Source organism: Cloeon dipterum, chromosome 3, assembly GCF_949628265.1.
Source record: "Cloeon dipterum chromosome 3, ieCloDipt1.1, whole genome shotgun sequence".
NCBI classification, from domain to species: domain Eukaryota; kingdom Metazoa; phylum Arthropoda; class Insecta; order Ephemeroptera; family Baetidae; genus Cloeon; species Cloeon dipterum.
In genome coordinates, this window is record NC_088788.1 from 25,507,522 (window position 1) to 25,530,941 (window position 23,420).

Here is a 23,420-nt window from a genome sequence, read left to right on the forward strand (position 1 = left end):
CTAAAACCTAAAAATTAATAAGCAATGGACCTGATACAATTATTTACAAATCTTATATATAGGTTGCTGAATTCAAATAGAGTTAAATATTTTCTATAACAATATTTATTAACTATTAATACACAATCTTAACATACATTTTTTTTCCAACTGCGTAAGTGATTATTAGTTGAGAAACAAAAAATCTACTTTTCTTTGATTGGCTTACTCGTCTTAAGCAGACACTGCTAAAGATTATTTGATCCTTCTTGTCAAACAATTTTTCATATCAACACACTCAGGCATGCAGTTTCTGAAAAGCCAACACAGAACCTGCCAGCGAGACTTCTCACACGCGAATATTTAAATGCAATTTGTTAATTGGCACCTCTAAGATTGGCGCTGGAAAAGCAACAATATATCTCCCAGAAGTGGAATTCCTTCTCGCCACAATTATTTTTTCTCTTCATTTACCATCTAAAACATTAGATAAACACCAGCGATCTAATGCATATTATACTTTAATATTAATAAATAGTTCTGTATTATATTATGGACTGCTAATAAGCTATTCTAGTTTGATTATTAATTTAGGAAAGATGTATTGAGTGTAAGAGCTTTTGTACTTAAAAAATGCTGAGAACCACATCATTTCATACACTGCAGATAGGATATTAATAAGATACGACTATGTAATCACGCCAGCGATGACGAATCTTTGCAACTTGGCTAAGTGGCTGCCCCAGCCAAGATGAAACATCCTTCAAGTGTAGTGAAACCATAATTAACTACGCACTATATTGATATTACAAACTGCTTCAATTCAGACACGCGCGTCTCACTTATCAACAAGTTATATCATTCACTGCTCACCTCTCGCTGAAATTTGCATTTCGAGATTAAGGAATGCCAAGAAATCTAATAGAAATAGTTATTTAGCACCATATATGTACTATAAACTCTCGATACGGTTTTCACGAAATAGTTGGTTCCTATTTATTAGTAACTGATTTAGCTCTGCAGAGCAAGATTTGAAATAAATTTGCAGTTGAACTTTTTATTACTATACCCATAATACTTTTTTCAACAGATGAACCAAGCGTAAAAATCAGTACTTAATAATTTTAAAATAAATTATATTTTACTTGAATATCGAAAAGAATTTTCTGAGATTATTTAAAAAATGTAAATGACCTCATTGACTGAAAATTTTTCAAAAATGCATTTTCCCAAACATTCAGACAGTTCTTACATGAGAATGTCCATTTTCAAAGTCTTGATGTTGTTGTCTCTCCGTTCGTGTTGTTGTATTATTTTTGCTCATTTATAGGAAAATTCAATCAGATATGTTTACTTTAGCAACTTATTTGCGAAAAATTTTGATTACCGTGGCGCCAGCTTCAGTGTCCCTTCTAACGCATTTTTTACACATTTTGGGCCACTCGAATCGTATGCTCCAAACAGCCAAATTCTCGGCTACGTGCGTATGTATAGCAGTTCCAAGAAACAATTACTGTGGTGGAGCATTCCGAACAGAAACAAAAAGAGCTTTCCGCTCATCAAGCGCCTCTGCGGTTTCTGCGACAAGAAGTTTTTGTGGCGCTGCTGAGAATAAAATGTTAGTTTGCGGTTTGCGAGTGCGCCGTCACAAAGTACGCAAAAAATCCCAATAACCAAGAGGAAGGTTCCAGCTTGACGCGTGTGTAATAATTGACAAACTACTACGAGCACTGCAAAATAAGTAGAAATTAGTAGCTATGGTACATCGTGCCGTGAGCCTTTTTGCCGTGTTCACCACATTTTTCATTTAATACGCCTTTCGTCGTTATACTTAGAAACGAGTTGGCCACAATGGAACCAAAAGTTTGTGTCTTATTTTTAGACGTAAAACCAGTGCTCCTTCTCAAAACGCCTCACTTTGAATGTTCTCTTCATCTCCTCGTGTTCGTCCTCCGGTGTAATGCTCAATGCTATTCTCTACAAAAGGAAACATTGCATATATAGTTTTTTAAATAATAATTAATAACGCTTTCTCTGCAGTGTGAAGTATGCAACCTGCTGAGCACTAGTGTGAACAGCATTGCATAGTCAACAAATAGAAGGCAATTTATTTTTTTAACTTTTAAGTTGTAAAAGTTTTCTGTAAGTTGGCTAACTAAAAATAGATACTTAGATATGAAACTGTAATGTGTTGAACAAAAGATTTATGTTTTTTAGTTCTTAAAATCAAAAACTTTTAACTCCACAAATAATATAAATTATTTGAGCGAATTAACGGCAAAAAATGGCAAATTTTTTGTATTATCAATATAAGTTTAAGCCACTGTTATTAAAAAGACATCCCATTTTTTCTTTAAACTCACCTCCTTGAGAGTGCCGGGCGACTTGGCGATTTGAAAGACTGCAACTATCGGAATCATGAGGATGGATGAAGTGGCGATGCCCCAGCCGAGCCACTCTGCCCACGTTGGGTACGAGTAGTCCATGTACTTGAGTGGTTCGTGGTACAGCAGGCCGAACAGAATGATTCCCTAATGGCAAGGATCATTTTGAACCGAATAAATAACAAAGTTCAACACTCACTATCAGGAAGGAGGGGCTGATGAATTTCCAACAAACGCGCCAGTACAGTCCGGGCCTGAATCCCAGCATCGCTTCAACGTCCTTTGAGAGCTTTTCCAAACCTGCAATGTGCATGATTTTAATATGGTTTCGATTTTCCTTGATTCCCTTTTGAATATAAATGTTAAAATTGTTTGCTCTTTGCCAAATCTCATGGCAGTCACACAAACACGGCAAGGAAAAGCAGATTATTTGTTTAAAAAGCGTCGCATTAATTTTTTTTATAAAATCCTGTCCTATTCGTTAAAAGATGTTATTTTCTGGAGTTAACTGTACAGAATATTTGGCAAATCATTTTAAAATCATATAAGAGACGACAAATTTTAGTAATGAAAAATCAGATAAAGCCACACATTTTATCAACGCTGATTCCAATGCCTTCCCATAGGTACGTGCGTGTTTTGTATTAATTATGTGATTGTTTCGTTTTCCAATTCGCATGCATTATCTGTGGAATTAATCATCATGTTCTCGATATCAATCCATTTTATTGGAAACGCGATTTCAAGAAACACAAGTCCAGGAATCAGTAATGCTGTTTCTGTAGAAACAATTGTTTGCGCTCGTGTCTGATGAGAGACACAAACAGTTGGACTGTGAAGTCTTGTTGCCACGCGCGACGCAGCGAAACGTAAAATGGAACACGAAAAAGGATCGCGTTACTCACCGTAAAACCACGAGACTGCGACACACTCAAAGAGCGCCGAGCAGAGCAGAGAAATGCCTGCGGCGTACGTGTCAAACAAGTGGAACATGTAGATGCCACCCTGAAACAAACCAAACCGGGGCCGTTCGGCCGAATTGTGAAAAGCCGCCCCGGCAACAAGCGCGTCGCGACGCGCGAACACACTCACCGGCGTGACGTTGACCAAAGCGACGCAGTAGGACAGCGAAACCGCAAACAGGGTAAAAATCTCGCGCGCGTACTTGCGACCGTGAAAGAACCCTTTGAACTCGTCCATCAGTCCGGTGATGACGCACTCCATGCCGCCCATCTGCGCATTATTTTTCCGTGAAAAAGTCGAAGGGGAAATAAAATAAAATTATCTCTCAACTTGTGATATAACTTTAAAAATAAAAATTATTTCACATGAGTAGCAATAATTACCCCGCTGTCCAGTCCGAGCATGATGAGCATGAAAAAGAAGAGCATTGACCATATGTGCGACCCTGGCAGGGTTGCGATCGCTTCAGGGTACACCTGGAAAACCAGCCCAGGTCCTGAAAAGAGATTAAATGGTGTGACTTTTGCAGAAGATATTCTCACTATCTGACTCAAATAGTCTCAAGGTATAAAAAAACACATGCATGTTTGCTTCAATTACAATTAAAACTATTTCCTGGATCTTTAACACGTGGAAAGAATGCTTTTTTCTGAGCTCCAATTTGTAGAGAGATTTTAAATTAAAATAAGTCATCCTGCATTTCCTGATTTAACACTGACAAAAATGATTAATTTAGAAACAACCAAACTGTCTAAAATACACTAAACAGCAAGTAAACCCGCCAAAATTGTCAGTATTTCAGTCCAATGTTTACCACAAACGTGACAATATTTTTGAAAATGAAGGCCGTCCTCTCAGTCATCAATTTAATTTATAGAAGAGCCTTTGCTCTAGCAAAAATTAGAATATATTTTCCTCTTATTTTATTCTGAAAATATGAATTTAGAGAAATGTTTTGTGTGACTATTTGTTGGCATTCTAAAGCGCTTAGGAAACAGCTTTGGACCAAATTATGATTCCCAAATCCATTTTCGTCAAAAATAATTTTAATTCGCCCGTGAAACCATCTGGCTGTAACCCCAAATCTATTTCATAGAAATAATGCTTAATCCCTGAAAATATTATCGGCAAAAAAATCACAAAGAAAAACATGTTTAAAACCATCTAAATAGCGCCCAAGCCGTCTAATAATAGTTGTCATTTCGTCGAAAACCCCGTCTAAAATTTCCAATCCAAACAGCTTGTTTTTTTAATTGGGATCTATAAAAGTTCTTCTAAAGAACTAAACCATCCGAAAATAATTTGTTGACTCTTTCTCCGAGTGTCTGACATAAAGGAATCAAATGTTTCAGCACGTCTTCAAATAATTTATTTAAATCCGATCATCTTTATCACCTCTCATAGTTTATTTATTGGGAAATCGATATTCGACCCTCAAAAAACATAATTGTGTAAACCTCATTAACCGGTATAGTTAGCGGAATGCCCATTGAAATTCACCAGTTGATTGCATTCATTAGGTCTCGTCATTAATTTGACCGGCTGAGGGATTCGAGCATACTCAGCTGCCACTAAATTCGCCCCTCATACAAGCGCATTTTGATGAGGAAGAGTCAAGCAAACTCAAATCATACACATTCGCGTGCTTGCGGTCGAGTAGCGAGCAAGAGCCCTCTAAACTCGGTTGAGGCCGATTTTAATCTCAATCCCAATCCACAGTTTGGTCGGGCACAAATGAAACGGCTTGTTAGCTCTCTCTCTCTCTCTCTCTCTCTCTCTCTCTCTCTCTCTCTCTCTCTCTCTCTCTCTCTCTCTCTCTCTCTCTCTCTCTCTCTCTCTCTCTCTCTCTCTCTCTCTCTCTCTCTCTCTCTCGGCCTCGGCTGGAGCCCTCCTCGGTTTGCGGGCGTGTGTCTGTGTGTGTGTGTGTGTGTATTGGGTCTGGAGAGGCGAGAGAAAGACGGTTTAATAATATTACGGCAGTCTGGCTGCATACGTGTTTGCTCTGGCCACGGAGCGGAAATCAGCGTGCTAAATTTGCGGTGAATACATTTGCATCTGCTCACATAAAGTCGGCTTGTCTGCGTGTGCGGCGAATATGATTCGCATTCACGCTCTCGACACTTTATGGGCGGAAATTTGGGCAGCATGCTAGAAAAAGGGTGCGAGGGGGGCCGTGATCTTATTTGCTGATTACGTTGTACAAATAAAAACAGAAAATTTATTTGTAAAAAAGGAATAATATTAAGACGGTCAGTATAAAGTCACTTTTTACTTTCCTTTTAAGCAAGTTTTATGCACAGTATTTTTTTTAACTTGTGATGGAAAAATACAAATTTTTAATATAGATTGAAACTTTTTAAAATTGTATGATAAAAAATCGCAACGAGATAGGTTAAAAAATGTCATCGTCTTGATTTTTTTAAAATTAATCGCGGTATCTTGTAGCATGAAGGGAATCTAATTATTTATATATAACTTCATATTTTTAGATTACAGAAACAAATTTGATCTCTAGTATTTTCGTCAATACATTTCCTCGAAAGAAATTATTTTTAAGAAATCATTTTCCTACCTTCTGTTGCAACCGCACTGATGTGAGTCGAGTGCTTTTCGGCCATGAATCCGAGGTACGTGAAAATGACGAAGCCCGAGAAAAAACTGGTGAAGCAGTTGACGGCGGTCGTCACGAGACAGTCCCTGGAAAGAATGCTATAAAATAGTACACTTACGCTTTAAGTCGAGATGTACCTGAAGCAGTTGTTATGAAAATTATTGTAGCTGGCATAGGACAAGTGGACGCCAAATCCAGCCCCCACCGAGAAGAATATTTGTACTGCTGCGTCCACCCAAACCTGCAAATTTATGATTTTTTTTCATGTATGGTAATTTGATGCTGTTTTGAGATTAAAAAACACACAATATTTTCCTGCAGCTCTCGAAATCATTGATATTGGAATTATTTGAACGTTCTCGTGATTTAATAATGCTGTGTAACCAATATATTCTGCAAAAATAATAAAAAAAAACTGATCGACTATTCCACTCATAAAAGTTTTTGTTCTTGTCATAGTCATATTCGATGAAATTAAAATGCTATTCATAAAAGGGATGCATATTATTATTTCTAAGAATTGACAAACAAAACTAGCAAAATAAATGCTTCAAAAACGATTAACTACAAAAGTGTTTTCTAACCGCACTAATTATAAATAAGTCAACCCATAAACAATTTAACAATTATGGTCATAACACATTTGCCACAGAGGAGAAATTTGTACAGAATGCAGTTAACCTTAAGAAAATAACTCGCTGGCCAAAGTCAAGTAGCATAATATACGGATTGTGTTTAGATGTGTGGTTAGAGATTATTTTTAAATTCAACCGTTTGTGCATAGCTTTTCTATTAGTTCTGTTGCCGAACCAACGAATCTATATTTTAACTTTTATATTTTATTTTTGCAAGATGAAGTAAATATAACAAAAATCTTTCCCTCTGGTTAAGCTGGATTTTTTTTTAAATCCACCTGTTAAACTTCATTTTGAAAGTAATAGATCAATTCATCTGACATTTGTAGTTCCTGCAACCACGTGAAGAATGAGAGAGAGAGAGTGTGTGTGTTGTTGCAGACGGAAATTCGCCAGAGGCCAAGCAAAGCCTAAAGCCTAAACGTCACAAAACAGACAGTTGCTTTATCTCTTATTTTCCTATGTGTCGTAGCAAATTGATGGGCGAGAGATTCGCGATTGCAGGCAAGTCTATGCATGGCGAGGCAGAGAGAAAACTTACCCTCGTCTCTTTCAGCAATGACAGTTTGGGGCTGAGGTAATACGAAATGCCCATGTAGGCGCCAGGCAGCGAGAGCCCTCGAATCAGCAAAATGCTCAGCACGATGTAGGGAAAAGTTGCCGTTATCCACACGACCTTGCCTGTTGATCAAATATCACTTTACACACAAACACGCGCGAGAGCGCGAGAACCGTTTTGTCAGGGCTGCGCTGACAGAACCCGTTCTCGACGTCTCGTAACTCTATTTATAACACGCAGGAGCAGTGGAGAAAGATGCAAATCGAATAGGGCACATGTCATGATTGGCAACGGCCGCGTGCACTTGAAGCAGTCGCCGAGACTCAATTTTCGCAACAATGATTGCGACCGGAAGCGAAAATTCTGCTAAAGAAGAGGGTTCGGGCGCGCGTCTGAGTTCGGGAGGCATTGCTTTTACTTTTTCTTGACGCGGGGCCTGCATGTGAGAGGTTCGCATAGAAATCAAATCACTTTTTTCCGCCAGAGCATGTCTAACGAAACAGCGCAAATTGCCAGAGAAGTGTGAAAACGTGGAATATTTTGCCTCAAAACCCCTAATCTTTAATTGTTTGTTCAAACAGATGAGAAAATTTTATGATTTTCTTTTTTTAGTTTTTACCAGCGTAAATCTTGCGATTACCATAAATGAATATATATATTTTTTAAATTAATTCGATTATCTTTAAAACAATTATTCTGAGCCTCCTTTGAAGATTTGCATAACTGTTAAAACTAAATTTCATACACTGAACTCGTCCTTCAAAATTGTCAACTTTAAATATGAATGACGAAGAGGTTTGTTTTGATACAACGACAAAAGTTGTAGTGATGAAAAAAGCAAATTGGACCAAATTTCTTGTGTGGCTTGTATCCGATGCCTTGATTGCTGACATTTCGAATTCCTGCTGTCATAAACTAAAGCAAATATCACGATCAAATTGAAAAGCGATCAAAGTGAGTTTGCCAACCGCACGTATTCGGCTGACATATAAATGAAAGCTCTAAATTGCGGGGAGCATCTGCGCGTATGTTCAGTGTGGAGGAATTGTCAAGTGCGGAGGATCGATTCTGACTTTCTGGCGGAGGATACATTGCCGTTGGCTGCTAATCAAACACAATTAAACGAACACGCGTGGTCCCACTCGAAAGGGTGAAGGGTTTTCCGGCGGCTTTCGCTCTTGCGAGATCACCTTTGAGAGGCGCCTTTGTGGCCGCGCAGCCGGCCGACAATTTTATTGTGACACGCGGCTGACAAGTAAGTGGCTCGCCGCCTGCTTTTCAATCCGGCCGTTTCGCTCGCGCGCAGCCAACAATGAGTTTCGTCGGTCGTCACTTGCCTGAAGATTTGACCCCTTTGAAGAGCGACAGGTAGAGCGCCGAGTAGACCACAAACACGCACAGAGCCAGCTGCCACTTGGGCACTCCAATGTCCTGCAGGCCGTTGCTGTACTGCATTTCCAGCACGCCCCGACTGTTTGACACAACAAACAGAAGCGTGCTCAATAAAATCGGACTCTTTCGAATGGCTGATTAATTTTACCACAGGCTTTTTTATTACCCAACGAAACGAACCAAAATTTCAAGTATGATTTAGTGTGGCATTATGACTCTCGAACGTTTTTCTTGGAATTAATCCCAATAATTTTTGTATCATCAAATTACAGCCTAATCTGTTCATTAATTAATAACTTATAAGGATTAATTTCACAAAAATCCGAATAAAATAGATTAACTCCCCAAAACCACGCATTTTTTAAAGAACACAAAAAAGGCACAAAAATTTATATTTTAGTTCCAATTTAAACTGCAATTTTACTAAATAAAAAATATATTGAAACCATTTCTGATTTGGACTTGGAACCATCAGTAACAAAAACTGTTCTTTTTTTTGTTTTGAAAATAAAAAAAAACTAAGAAAATTGACAAATTTGAACACCCTCTATAATTTACATCATGCAATTTTTTTTAATTAAGAATTACAAATTTATATATTAATTTATATGTTCAAATTCTTAAAAATAGAGCACCAGTCGCAGTCGAAAAATGACGAGAATAATAAAAATATCATCTTTTACCAGCAAGGACAAGTCCGATAATTTCTACACTATCAAAAATGTCTTCCTCGAGTGAAAATTTCAAATTATATCACAGATTGTCTAAACTTCCACACTGACATGGCTTTAATTTTGTGAGTCATTTTTAGTTTTGAGACTCAAGAGTGTGAAATTGAATTATTTTTATCCAAAATGCAAATTAAATAAATTTTGTGGACCACACATTTTGCATTATTATAGTTCCCTTTTCGTTGAAGAATTATATTATATATACTCACTGGAAATACTGAGAGGCAGCCGAGTCGGTGTCCAGGGTGAGCGACCTGTTCTCTCCCTGTGAGCAGTTTGCTGTGTTCCACGTGTTGTTGCAGTCAAGCCAGGGCAAATTGGTCGCCGTGCTGGCCACGAAAAAGTACAGCGCCCATGCGATGATTACGTTGTAGTAAAACGACACGAAAAACGCCACCATCACGGCGCACAGACCCACTCCTGCTCAAAAACATTTACCGAAATGTTTATTCACCGTCAAAGTTGATATTTTGCACGCAAATCTCTTCTTGATAAACACTGAGGATTTTGGCGAAAGAAAATGGAGAGTGGAATGGTTGGGAAGAAACGCAATTAATATAAATTTGCTTGTAAATTATAAGACAGGGTTTGCAAAATCTTTAACTCTTCTGGCAACGCAAATTCGTGCATTTTATCAAAATTTATAATTTAGTAAGTTATAAAAACTGACGTTAGAAGTACTTTTTTCTGGCAAAAATATATAAGTTTCCCTGTGCTCCAATGGAAAAAGAAAATGCGGAAAGCACGAGCAATTTTTCCCACAACATTTCACCAAAATTTATTTCACGCATTGCAAAATTGGCATAAAAACAAATATTGACTACAAACATTTATTTTTCCGGCAATTTCGATAGGTGGCATGATATAATTACATGCTAAATATATCCATAAAACATATTTAAAACAGGAGAATCGGTACCTTTGAAGAGAGGACAGATTTTCCAGACGCTGACTGGTCCTTGGCGGTTGAACTGTCCGAGAATGAGCTCCATGTAGAACAATGGCACCGCGCCAAATATCAGCATCAGGGTGTAGGGAATTAGAAATGCACCTGGAACAAAGAGAAAACTCCCTCATTTTTGGCAATCGCGAGACGATCTAACCATTTTATTCGATATTCAATTTACAAAAACACACCTCCTCCGTTGCGGTAGCAGAGGTAGGGGAATCGCCACACGTTGGCCAGGTCGACCGCGAAGCCGATGATCGAGAGCAAAAAGTCTGCGTTGGAACTCCATGTTTCTCGCTCAGGCTCTTCGTCCGGCGCCTTCAAGTCAAGTGTAATAACTTTGGTCTCGACGGCACCACTCTTATCCTGCCGCACCTCGAGCAGCCCTGGCAATCCAAGTGATTTTCGAAGTTAAATTTGGATAAAAATGAATTAAAAATGACAAACTGTTAACATTTGAATGAAAAGAGGAAATTCAAAAAATATGGGATGATTTAAACTTGCAAATAGATTTTCCAATGGACGCTCCGATAGAAAAAAAGAAATGCGTGGCTCACAGTGAATTTATTGCAAAGAAAGTTTTGTCCTGCACATAGCGAAGGTTTCGGCCCACGTGGCTTCATCAGCAGTGCTTTGCCTCCAAAACAAAATTCATACCATACAGAATTAATTCACTATGAAGTCTGACTGAGCCATCCATCCCTGTTTTTCCTATGGGAGTGTTGTCAATTATGAAATATATTTTTGTAAAAGAGTCTTCATTTAAACTATCGCTTTATTCAATTTTTTGTTTGTAAGTATTCTGCAGATTTTTAGTTTACTGAAGCGTGTTAGTGCAAAAATAAATAATATCATAGCCGTGGAAGTGGAAAGGGATTAAACAAAAATCCTTGCGAGAAAATAGCACACGCCGCTTGCTCGCGTGTAAATTACATTTTCAATGTATTTCCAGCTATTTAACAAGCGCGGCGTCGGCGAGATGTAATTTTCCAGTGCGACGCTTCCGGCTGTGCCATTTTCCCAGCAGGTTTTCGGTCGGTCGACGCCAATTGGGATTAAATACGTACACGCCGGTTATTTGTTGGGCCCTGCTGACCGTTTTGTGTGCGACACGTGTGCAATATTTTGCTAAGCCGCCGTAAAATAGACGCGCCGCCGCGGTCTCCGCTGAATACGCTATTTATTGCGACCGCATCCCAATAGTTTTTATAAAAACACGTTCGCGCTTGACCATTACAGGCGGGGAAAATAAAACGACGAGTGTAGGTGCATAAAATGGTGACTGCGATCGTTTCATCAACATCAAAGTCGGTCGCAAGTTTCAATGATACAAACAAAAAAATTGTCTATTTTGCACTGAAATTTGAAATATTTTGCACTGAAATTTGAAATATTTTCTTCCACTCGAAAAAAATTAATTTCAGCATTGATATTTATATCAAAATTTGTATGACTTCTAATTTGCAAATTGTTTTCAAATAAACTCACAACCAGACCAATAAAAAATAAAAATCCTTTTTATAATATGTCAAAAGCCGTTTGGTCTTTTGAATTTCCAATATATATGTATAAATTAATGTTGAATTGGACTTATTGATCCATCATAAGCCATGCAGCAAAAGTTTTGCGGCCTTTGATCTCAAATAGTTGGCCCTTGTTAGCAGAAGAAGCCTGGCAATCAATCCTTTCGCTGTCGTTTGTGTGCTCGTCTTTAATCGCATCCCCGAGTCTGGGCTTAGCGGGCTTACTTTTGCTAGGCGGGCACTCTTTGTCCTCCTGCACGGCTGTCGTCGTCTCTTCCTGGGCCGCGGTCATCCTCCCGGCTTTGCTCCGGGCGGCCCCGTACTGGAACGTCGCTGCAACACATCGAAAAATTTTCTCTACCGATCAATCTGCTGAGAAACGATGAAAGTAAAAGAAATTGGAAATACTCTACGTGTAGGACTAGAACAATCAGAATGTAAATAGTTTCATTTGAGAAGTGTTTTGTGTATGTTTTAAAATTCGGAAATGTAATCATTGCAAAGGCAACCTCGCCAATGTTAAATTTCTAGAACGATTTCTAAAGTGCGTGGCATTAAATCATTGCTCTAGAGTCTTTCCTAGTGTGTATTTTTTAATTCACTCATTGCGAAAATTGGGCTTTCCTAAAAGACTCTACTTGGCATCATGAGTGAAATCTTCTTCCCCTTAAAAATGTCGAAGTTAAATAAAAAATCTGGAAAAGTTATGATTTATTTAGATGTGTTTTCATTTCAATCAGTTGGCCAGACACATTTTTTCAGTATGGTTGTATAATTATTTCTTCATGTTTCAATGCAACTTTGTGGTATAAAACACTCTCTTGTTATCCATTACATCATGAGTGCTACTCAAGACATTTCAGCATATAAGACTTCTCAATACCGCCATTCCAATGTGAAAGCTGCAAATATGCAAATGAGCATTTCATGCATTCGATGAAATTCCAGACATCGTGCAATAAATTGAATATTAAAATGAGACAGCTTAAATTAATATATGCGAGATTCAATTTCACAAATATGATGAGTCGTTTCAAATATTAACCGCAAAGCACTTGAGCGTCTAGGAAACTTAATTACGTAGGAATTTACGAAAGAACGAAAGAACATAAGAAAATGTAAATAGCAAGTCCGAAAAATGCGTTAAAATATAATTATGAATTATTGGATTTTTACTTGAATGAATAAGCAGGATGTGCGGCTAAAAACTAAAAGATCAAAGGAAATTAATCTTGCCTACTCTCGTAATGGAGAGCAGCTGTTCCGGCGGCTGGATTCACCAGCTACTGGAAATTATTGACTGCAATCATTGCTGACAATAAAACAAGAGAGAAAACAACGAAATCCTAAGAAAACTCCCTCTGTCAAAAATCCACTTGCCCGAAAATCTCATTTTTAATAATTATATTATTTTAAAGGGTGAAATTCATCAGGATATATATCTAAAAGGAAATTTTCCATGTACCTTAATGGAAGCAGTAGCTATTTGATTACTGTTCATTTAAAAATAAAAAACCTTCAGCGTCACAACTGCGTTCGTTGAATAATTTTGCACGATATCGCGTTAGTCCTCTTTCGCTCTTTTTGAATCTTCAACTTGTTGCGCATCCGTGGAATTTCCTTCACTCTGCACAGTTAACAACGAACCGTGCAACCTCCCAAACCCGACAAAATGACCCTCGAGCGGCCTACACTGCTCAGAGTCCACCCTAACCTATTATAATCGATTTGCTGCCAATCACACAAACAATATTCGAACCAAAAATTCCTGTATTTCCCAAACGAGATGGCTTTATCCCCATTTTTGCGGGATGGAGGGCCCTGCTAGCCGGGTGCACCGCGTTTTTTCCGCAGTGCTGTGTATTAATTTTGTGGGTGCGTGTGAGTGTATTATTACGTGCGAGTGCGGTCATATCGGTGGATGAAATGTGTGCGTGTGTCACCGTCCTCGGATGAGATGGAGAGAGCAAAGGCGAAACTAGGCCACACGACATTCCACGTCCGAATTCTTGCCAGATGAAATGGAAGGATGCCGCTGGAACGCGCGGAATGCCTATTGTCATTTGCGCCCTGTGCGAAAAGTCTCGCGCACTCGGCGTTTAATGAAAATTCTTTATTCTTTGGTCGGTCCATGCAGCCACCGCCGCCGCCGCCGTCGCCGCCGAACGACCGAGACTCTCTCTCTCTCTCTCCTCTCGCTTCCGCCCAATCCTTCTTTTCCTTTTCGCTCTCTCGCGGCTCGTATCATTAGCAGGGCTGCGCACTTTAGTCGCATTTTCGCAACAACGCCCCGTCATGCCGTGCTAACTAGCTCATCTCCGTCATTGTCAGATCAGCGGGCGGCTATCAAAATCTCCTGGAAGATTTGGCAAAACGCGTCTTTATAAAGCTAAAGATTGTGCTTAACTCAAATTATTTGAAATATTATTTCTTAAATTTTTTTTTTTTTTTGCTCTTTTTATCCCTGTCCGAGGACCGGAGGACCGGGAAGGGCGCGCACTGCACTAGCACGAATGCTGAAACCTGGGTCCCAATAACACCGCGAACGGATAACATGGGCGCACCAGGCCGCACAGGGACCCAGCTCACTCAAGGGCCACTTGCCTCCGCACCGAGGACTGCATTGAAACGCTAGACATTTGTCCCGTGATGCCAAATCACGCATGCTGGAAAGGTGCAAACCAGCAAGTAGCGAGTCGGCGCCGGTGCGCCTCCCAGCCCGTTGAGCAATTTGAGCAATTCGAGTCACTAAACTAACCACTTTTTGCCATAAATGAATTAAATTAAAACTTAATGAAGAGTTCTCAGTCACGGTGGCTGGTTGAACCAAATTTTTGGGCATATTAAAGGCTGGTCAATTTTATCCGGTCTCTGACGGCTGGCGGGGCTTGCCAGTTTTATAAGTTAAGTTCGATAGGACTGAACTCCTTTTTTTGCGATTTTTGAACCAGTTGGTACGTGACTAACACGCAGCTTTGCTATATTCGAAGTGTGGCTGCCGGCTGACCACAACCCAAAATTTGCCGGCTGGCGTGACTGGTTGAGCTAAACTTACTATCAATACTTAACCCGAATAAAATAAAAATTTGTACCGTATGAACTGTATAGAAAACGGGTGCACAGACCGTCATAAGGCAGTGGTTTCGTTTGTGTTAACAAAAAGCTCTGCCTTTCTTAAAAAATAGCTCATATAAATGACAAATACAACTATTTTCTTTTTATTTAGGCTGGAATTGCATCTTTTTCTATTTGAGTGTCCGAAAATTCAGCTATTTTACAATGCAAATAGGCCATTATCAATTTATCGTGAACTGTATTGAAAAAGTGAAACTTTCAATGACTGTAAAAATTCCAAAAATACGTTTAGTTCCGTTTGGTATCAATCAAAAAGCTGAGAGTTACACGTCACTGGAAAAGCCATTTTTCTGGTTCCTTGTTCGATATTAATAACTTAGATATTTCCTGTTTGATAAAAAATATCAAAAAACAAATATAACCTATCAATCACATGGAAATTTTTTCCTTGAAATCTTCAGAGAGTTAAGTATTATTTTCAAGTGAAAATCGTGCACCGAGACTATATATTTGAGAATGCTTAAACAAATATTAATAACAAGGATGACATCCATACGATGGTAAATGGTTTAAAAATGAAATTTGATACTTTTAGCTAAGACTAGAGACGCTTTAAATTAAAATTGATAAAATTATTTAATGCGAGGCACCAATGTATTTGAATGCGTTGATTCCGTATTTTCTTTAAACTTATTGGCAAATTTTGTCATTATTCAACTAAAGAAATTTCTACTCCGCACAGCTGAAGTAATTGTATAAGCTCACAATAAAGAAGAGACTACAAAGGAAATTGGCTTTAGATTGTTACGGCCATATTCAGTCTACGCCAATGAAGCCACCGAAATTAATGCCCCACTGGTTATGAGCTCGAATGACTAAAATTCGCCGCCCCAATCATTAAAAATTCTATTTAGCGCGCTCGACAAGCAGACCTCGATGCTTGTCTCGCTGTGTCTCATTATTTTATTCATTAGACAGGAGAGCGAGAGAGAAATGAAGAAGACAATATTCGCGGCGAGTGGAGAGCCATTAGCAGCGACTGCGCGCATCTCCTCGCCCGCTCTGCGGCCGCTAATGGAACGCGCGTACTTTCTTCTTTCTAATGTGTGTGTAATGTGCTTCGCGGCACACAAGTGCACTTGTCAAACTAAAAACACACAACGTGCACTTGTCGCGATTACACACCAAGGCCACTTTCCTGCAGCAAAACGCATTATTTTCCCTGCAATAATTTCCGCCTCTAGCCTTGAGGCTAAACAGGTGAATTCAAACAGGTGACAAACGTTCTAAGATAAAAACCTCATTAAAAAAATTGTCCCACCCAGTTTTCAGCGATTATTTACTGAACTTACAGCGACATACATTTGATATTTATGTATTTTATTGTATTAGAAGCAGCACTTCTAAACCTTATCATCTTTTATGACATTTTTAGTCAACCCACGCTTTTAAGAGTAAAAGCAAAAAGCTTCTTCTAAATGGAACGTTTTAATCTTTTGCTAGAAAATATATATATGTCATTCCAAGCCGAAATCTCGCGGTGAAATATGAAGAAAGATGTTTCATGGGGAAATTTCGAATTAAATGACGCTGTAGAGGCGCAATTTAGTCGCGTTCTCCCGGCAGTCGATGGATGCACGCGGGCGGCGCCTCTTTTTCAGCGCGAGTGGTGCGTGAATATTTGTGCTCTTTGCCGGAAAAATGTTGCCTCTTCCTTTTGCACGCCCGTCCGCCCGCCTCTCATTTTTACCTCCGATAATTACAGCAAGCAACTCTTTTTGTGGCTTTGTGCTGCGACACATAACACACAGAGATGTACATACAGACACAGAGAAGAAACACACGAGCCGCAAATCAATGCCGCACGCTGCAAACAAAAACAAAAGTCGCGCCTGCACGACACGCTCTCGGCGCCCCACGAGCAAAATATACAAATATAGTTTCCCGGCAGCGCAGTTGTTTCGCCTGCGTGTGTTTTGTGCTCGCTCAACACGCGGGGCCACTCAATTATTCATAAGCGTAATTAGCATAGCCGCTCGCACGTTAAAAGCTAATTTGACCCTTTTTAATGGTCCTTTTGCCACCGAGAATACTTGAATTTGCAATTACTCGGCAAGTCTCGCGTGCCAAGACGAAGACAAACTCTCTTCATTTGCGGTCCGGCTCTCCGCAACACGTGAAAGGGGGTTTAATTTTCTCCCATGATTTAATTTGACTCGGTCGAATTCCTGTTTGCTAGATGAGCATAAATTTTACGTAAGAGGATAAAAAAGGCTGCTTTAAGACCGTCTCTCGATGTCTCGTGGGCATGTGCGCTGATTAAATTTCTTACTTTGTTGATCAACCGGAAAGTGAAAGGAATAAGTTTCCCTAAATTGACAAAGTTAGGGGACCTGAGAGTCTCCTCTCACAATTGAAGTTAATCAAAAGAAAAGAGTTTCGAGGGAAAGCATTGAATTTGCAATTTGAGTTTGAAGTTTGGGATCAAAATTCTGATTAAATTCAATAAAATCTATGATTAAAATCAAATAGCCGAAGTCAATGTTCGGGATCAATTGGCTCTAGTTGAAATTTTCTTTAGGGAATTCGAGATCTCACTAGCAGTTCTTAAACCACAATCTTGACCGCAGAAAATAGCAGCAAAATTTTGCTCGGCTTGGTCGTGTGAACATTCTTACATTTGCACTCATTAGAAAGGCAGGACCGATTTGTTACTTGTTGATTTGTATTTGCTTTTCAAGGCTTTTTCATTTTAAATTTTATCAAATGCAAGATAGGTTAAAATGGATGATATTTTTGAGATTGTGAATTTTTGTGAGCGAGGGTTAAAATCAGAAGCAGGTCGATTGACGAGACTCCGTCACTAGTATCATCTTATCAGGATATACTCAGAAATGGGTAGAGCTTTTCAACGATCGCTGATTCAGAATTCTCTGCAGCTAATATTGCGTTTATTAATTTTGTTTTGGAGGTAAAGTACTGCTGCGATGAGGCCTGCGGGGCCGAAACAGCTGCTGTGCAGTACGCGTCATTTGATTTTCCTTATTAGTTGACCATCCAAATTTAATTTTCCACACAGACTAGAGCCATTTAGTTTCTTAATTTTAAGATTTACATTCTTTTCGATATAAAATTTAAGTGTTATAAATAAAGTGATAAGAAAACTTTATCAGGATTTTTACTCTAATCTACTCTCTCTGATGAAAAAATGTTTTCCTATTCAATTATCCGTACTTTTTCAGCAAAAGATCCAAAATTTCAATATCAATTACAATTATTAAACCTATCAAACTAAAAGGTATTAATGTCCACGCCTTGAACAAAGCACTGCAAATTCTATTAACGCTAATTTAATAAACAAATCTGTCCAAATATTAAAAAGGGAAACTATAAACGTTACATGACAGCTTTCTGTATTTACAACTAAAGTTAAAATCGACCAACAGTTTAGCAATATAAACCTTTGTTAATTGTATATAAACATATTCATCATCAAACAGCTTGATGCACTCCTGGTTCATACTTCGCGACTGGAAAAGTTTGCGTGCACAGTGTTAGGTGACAAACAGTAGACACAGTGTTTGCTTACACGCTCTCCGATTTCCATTAGCAGTCGTCGAATTGCAAATTGCAGCGGATGCATTAAGAGAGCGCGTGCGAGTAGGCGAGCGAAAGGTATGCGCATGCAGCCGGTCAAGTAGCGTATGCATCCCGCGCAGAGCGTCAGACGAGCGGGTTGCATAACGGCGAATATCATCAAACATCAAAGTCGCTCTGCACACATCGTTAGTGGAGCATGGAAAACGAGTGGCGGGTGGCGGGTCATTAATTTTTACCATTGTTAGATTTTCAATTGCGCGCGCCAGAGTGGAAACATTAGCGCAGGAGAGCGAGTGAAAGAGATTTCTGCGATCGAAAAGCAATTTTCGACGGATGATACACGTACCTCTCATTGCTGCCTGCGTATGAAATCTGGGCAGTAAATTACGCGTAATCGATTCGGGAGCATTTGACCGAACGACGAGCGCGCAATCAAGAAAGAGGAATCACTTATTTCGGACAATCGAGATTTGCTGGCGGATTTTTTGGCCAAACCGACGTTTTGATTGCGTTTGCAGTACCAATTTCACGGCAGAGAGCGCCAAACAGGAGGTGAAAATCAAAACTCGAGTCCCGGCCAAAAAGAAATCGCGGCGCTCAGCCTGAAAATCGAGAACAACAGCCGCCGTTCAGTCAAGTTGTCAATTTGAGAGCCTCCGCCCTTCTGACCTCCAAGTGGAAGCATCTTTTTCTCGAGGTTCGAGGTCTAAGTGATTTGCCGGCTGCAATTCAATCTTTGACTATATTCAATTGATTTCTGAGTGAGTGAGACAGCGTGATGTGCATTTTTATAATTTTGAAACACTAACAAGACCTTTTAATAGATTTTAACTCCTCTGTTGCTTTGTGCAATTAAATTTTAATTGTTTTAATAGTTATGTAAGTGCGTTAGCGTTTTAATTCGATAAAAAAGTGACATACTACCTTTAACTCAGTTTAGTAAAATGTAATCGTTTAAATAAAATTAAAAACAAACTGCGCATGATATTTAAAATTACGGGACAAATATTAATTGAAACAAATCGTAGTACTTTTGCGCACATTTTAACTAATATTCAATTTGGTAAATTAAACTCATTTTATTGAACGACTGAAAAAAGAACTAAAATGAAAACTAAACTGCCGATGACTTAAACAAAGACTCATTCACGTTAAAATTTCTTTGCCACTGTGGCCGCCATCGTTTTAACGGGGTTTTCCTCAATGTTATATTTTCCTTGCATGAAAATCTCTTGGTTTTAATGTAATTGGGATTAAAAACTTTAATTTTTTTGTGAATTAGCAGGCAATATAAGCCCACAAAAAACATCTTCAGAAAAGTTAGTTAAACTATGAATAAACCCGCGATTCTAAAGCAATAAGTGGAAAAATCCGTTTCATATCTGTCTTCACAATGCTGTTTCTCCAAAGACAATTTATAAAAAGTTATAACAATTATTAAGTTTATATTTTGATCAATTCGTTTTTCATGTAAAATTTGCAGTGCTTAATCAGACTATTAAGATGCAAAACGTTTTTTGTCGATGCATTTCAATGAATTTGGATTTATGACACCTCCTAATTAAATGAAGTCTCAGCCGCATCATTAAAAATCCGCTGTGATTCTTGATTTGAAAATGTTCAATTAAATTAATCCATCGCTTAAGTCACCTAAATATGCAACAGAAAAGTTCTTCATTAAATATTTCAGCTTCAGCTGTTTTAAAACACTGCTGTTACTAGCTTCAGACGTTCGAGACGCGGGCCAGCGGAGACGGCGGCTCATTGTATGCGCGCCACTTGATATTGAATCGACATCAAATGTCCGTCGACGAAGCATGGGCATCGATTTTCGACACATCCTTATTGCCATTACGAGTCAGTGGCCAATTTTTGGCCAATTATTGCGCTGCGCTGGCAAGGAGAGCGCCGCCGACCACAAAAGAGACACGCACACATGAATTCATTTCGCACCCCTCGCAACACAATTCACTCGCCAAGTGCCACTAAGGGTGTGCAAGTGAGACTGCAAACTGTTTTGCTGGCGCCAATTGCCTGTGTCAAATTGAAAAGTTATTAATGTCACGCGCCGGAAAGATTGCTGCTTGCTCTCTTTTAAGCGTGCTTATCGTCGCTTTCGCCAGCTGCAGCATATTTATGGGAAATTGGATTCTTTTTTGGAACGGCAAGTACGATCGATGGAAGAATATATGAAAGAGGTTTTAAGAGAGCCGTAAAAGAGTTATTTTTTAAAGAAAGTGAATCCCATTTCCAGCGTATTTTACTGCACCGCCTGAAGATGACATCAATGGCTTCAGGTGAACAATGAATGAGTTTTATATCCCTCATTGAAGATATAACTGGTAAACGCAGTCGAATGATTGAAACTGAGAGGTCTCAAATGCGAGATTTAAGGCGGCGGCTGACAATATTTTAAACGTGAATTTTGATAGTGCTAAACGGTCCGAAGGACCGGAAGACATTTTTAATTTTTGATCATTTTTCACCGGTGATTGCCGTGGTTGGCGCAGCTTAGCCAGATTCACGGCGGCTGGTGGCTGCCCACGAGACCCAAAATTTGCCGGCTGGCTGAGACCTCTATTTAATCTAAGTTTAAAATTTCACCTGGTATAAAAATCTATGATTTATTTACAGAGGAGCAAACTATTAATGTCTTCGGCCTGATCTGCTCTAACGCGGCGCTAGCAGACCCAAGGCGCGTCGCGCGGCCGCCCACCGCGACCCAAGAAGAACCGCGTATCATAAATATATAAAATTGACTTTTACCGAAGAAAGTCACGACAATTAATAAGGCGCTTCCCTGAAGAGTTTAAAAAATATGCTAATAAAAAGAAACTAAAATACTTTACTTCGTTAAATGACGATTAAAAAACCTAATTTGAGCATACAAAATAAATTGAACCGTAAATATAATTATGAATTATAATTATTAAGTGATTTAAACGGGAGCATATGGAGTTTTGTATTATTAAATTTTATAAATATGGAGTCAAGCTATGAATAAAACGGTTAACTTGAATTAGAAATTATTTGACAGGAAATAAAAAGAATTTAATTTTTCCTATCGATTGCTAAATATTGGAGATTTATACGTTAATTTAATTAAATTGCAGTGTATTTTTGGGGCATGTTGGATAGTTGGGATTTTAACTCGTATCATCTGTCTTTTTTACAATCCAAGACAGATGACATGTGTTTAGAAAAAAAATGTTTGAATCTTTTAAATTCCCACTCCGTTTTTTCCTTGTCATCATAATTTTAAACAAGGAAGTATATAAAGTAAAAACATTTACGATCGTAGCTTGCTTTTACTCGGTTTGCTAATTTGAATAAATGAACCAGATGTTTTTTCTATCAAATTTAAAAAAAAAATCCATTAAATATCAGAAATAAATTTGATATAGCAGGAGGGAAGATATTTTCCTCGTTCGAAGCAAACAAAACCATTATTTGTTAAGTATACCTTCCCTTGTAAGTGCGTATTTAAAATTTAATTTTGATCAAAATGAAGGATAATTTCATAAAATGGTATACTTATATTTAAAAATCATTTTGTAACATTTTGGAATGAAAAGCGAAAGTCGTGATTGGCGTTTTTGGTGTTCATGAATTTGTTTGAAAAAAAAGGTTTGTTTTCTATGTTTTATGAAAAAAATTAGATGAGAACATGTTTTAAAGTAAAGAAAATTACAAGAAAATGTGAAATACAGCTAACTAAACGGTTATAATTTTACTTACCAGGATGGGTAGGCACGGACACGGAGAATGAACAAGAAAACTTTTCTCTTCAATTCATTTTAAGGCACTCGGCCTGTTAATCAAAAATACAAATATGGAAATGGCTACTCCGTGTGTTTCTAAATTCTGGATGGTCGGCAAAAGCGAATCATCTTATCTTGAAAAATTACACCCCAATTAGAAAGCTTTGATACTTTTGTAAAGTGCTCTAAAATCTGAAAAACCAGATGAATTTCAAGGAATATTGAACTTTTTTTAAAGTTTGAACGCGACAGGTATTTGATTTTTCCATAAGTATCGACGAGATTTTCTGGAGAGTTAAAAATTTCCCTCAGTTTCTGCGTGGCCCACTGTCAATCGTTGACAGATCAAATATTTGGCAGGCGCGAGAAAGGTAAACCAAAGGAAATGAGATGGGGCGTAAGGCAAGACGTTTCGCGACACCTTTTCCATCAAAAGTCGACCTCGGTGGATTTGGCGCCGCGCGTGCATGTGTACACACACACACACACATACACGGCAGTCGCGGGGGGTGCGGAAATTGCTTTGGTTTCGGTACCTGTTGTGTTGTGTGGTGAGCTGCTGGAGGAGCCATAGCCGTCGTCGAGCGTGGAAATGGGCACTTGGGACTTGGTCGCTGCGTGCACCGCTTCCTCCAGCGTCTGCAGCTCCATCGAATAGAAATCACATATCAGGAGTGCGCGACTCGCTCGCGCTCTCGCTCCGCCGCAAAAAACAATCTGACTCTGGCCAAACTTGCGCACTCGGCGGACGCAGCTAGCCGCGGCCAGAGGCGGGCGAGAGGGGCTCCTCGATCCACCTTGGCCATGTTTCCATCCGATGGCTGCTGCTCCGCCGCCAATGACCGCAAACCGCACGCACGAGAGCGAGAGAGAGGCTGCTCGGCAAAATTAATATCAATGCAAATAAGAGAGTCGATACTTTATACAGATACACGCACGCGGGATTGACGACTTTATATACAGTGTCAATCCAGCCCTCCGAAGCAGCGACTCCCTCGCCCTTTGCCTCATCTCTATTGATATTTTCCGCGGGGAACTTTCATGGCCGACTTCGCAACTTAAACAAACCGAGTTATTAAGAGGTTTCTGTTTCAATATATGGTTTTTCATTGAATTCTTTGGTGACTTGAGAACACCCAAAGCTGAAATTCTGGATCCTTTTACTTATTATTTTATTTTAAATTCAAAAGTTGGCCAACTCTCTACCTCTCTTTGACGTTTCTCGTTATAAGCAGTTTCAAGCTGGTTTTGATGAGTA

General features: G+C 39.0%; 1 protein-coding gene across 2 annotated transcripts; it reads right to left on the reverse strand.

The window, feature by feature from the left end:
* Nucleotides 1–87: 87 nt before the first annotated feature.
* Nucleotides 88–22,894, reverse strand: LOC135938712 (sodium-dependent noradrenaline transporter-like). Of its 2 annotated transcripts, XM_065482588.1 has the most exons (16): nt 22,699–22,818; nt 22,140–22,212; nt 11,952–12,059; nt 10,392–10,589; nt 10,174–10,305; nt 9,464–9,674; nt 8,469–8,602; nt 7,114–7,253; nt 6,075–6,178; nt 5,899–6,023; nt 3,710–3,822; nt 3,456–3,596; nt 3,269–3,368; nt 2,563–2,663; nt 2,343–2,510; nt 88–1,956 (listed from the first exon to the last, which is right to left on the reverse strand). In XM_065482588.1, exons 3-16 carry the CDS (start codon nt 12,016–12,018, stop codon nt 1,858–1,860), a joined length of 1,833 nt encoding a protein of 610 aa, XP_065338660.1. In that variant the 5' UTR covers nt 12,019–12,059; nt 22,140–22,212; nt 22,699–22,818; the 3' UTR covers nt 88–1,857. The 2 variants fall into 2 exon arrangements, with proteins under 2 accessions (XP_065338660.1, XP_065338659.1); XM_065482587.1 differs by lacking the exon at nt 22,140–22,212 and having other exon boundaries at nt 22,699–22,894.
* Nucleotides 22,895–23,420: the final 526 nt, after the last annotated feature.

Bases quoted from the DNA above. Each gene is read 5' to 3' on its own strand.
- LOC135938712 (XM_065482587.1), bottom strand. From the start codon at position 22,813: ATGGAGCTGCAGACGCTGGAGGAAGCGGTGCACGCAGCGACCAAGTCC. The intron at 9,675-10,173 runs GTACCGATTCTC...GTTTTTGAGCAG, and splicing joins AATCTGTCCTCTCTTCAAAG to GAGTGGGTCTGTGCGCCGTG. The intron at 7,254-8,468 runs GCAAGTGACGAC...TTTGATCAACAG, and splicing joins CAAAGGGGTCAAATCTTCAG to GCAAGGTCGTGTGGATAACG.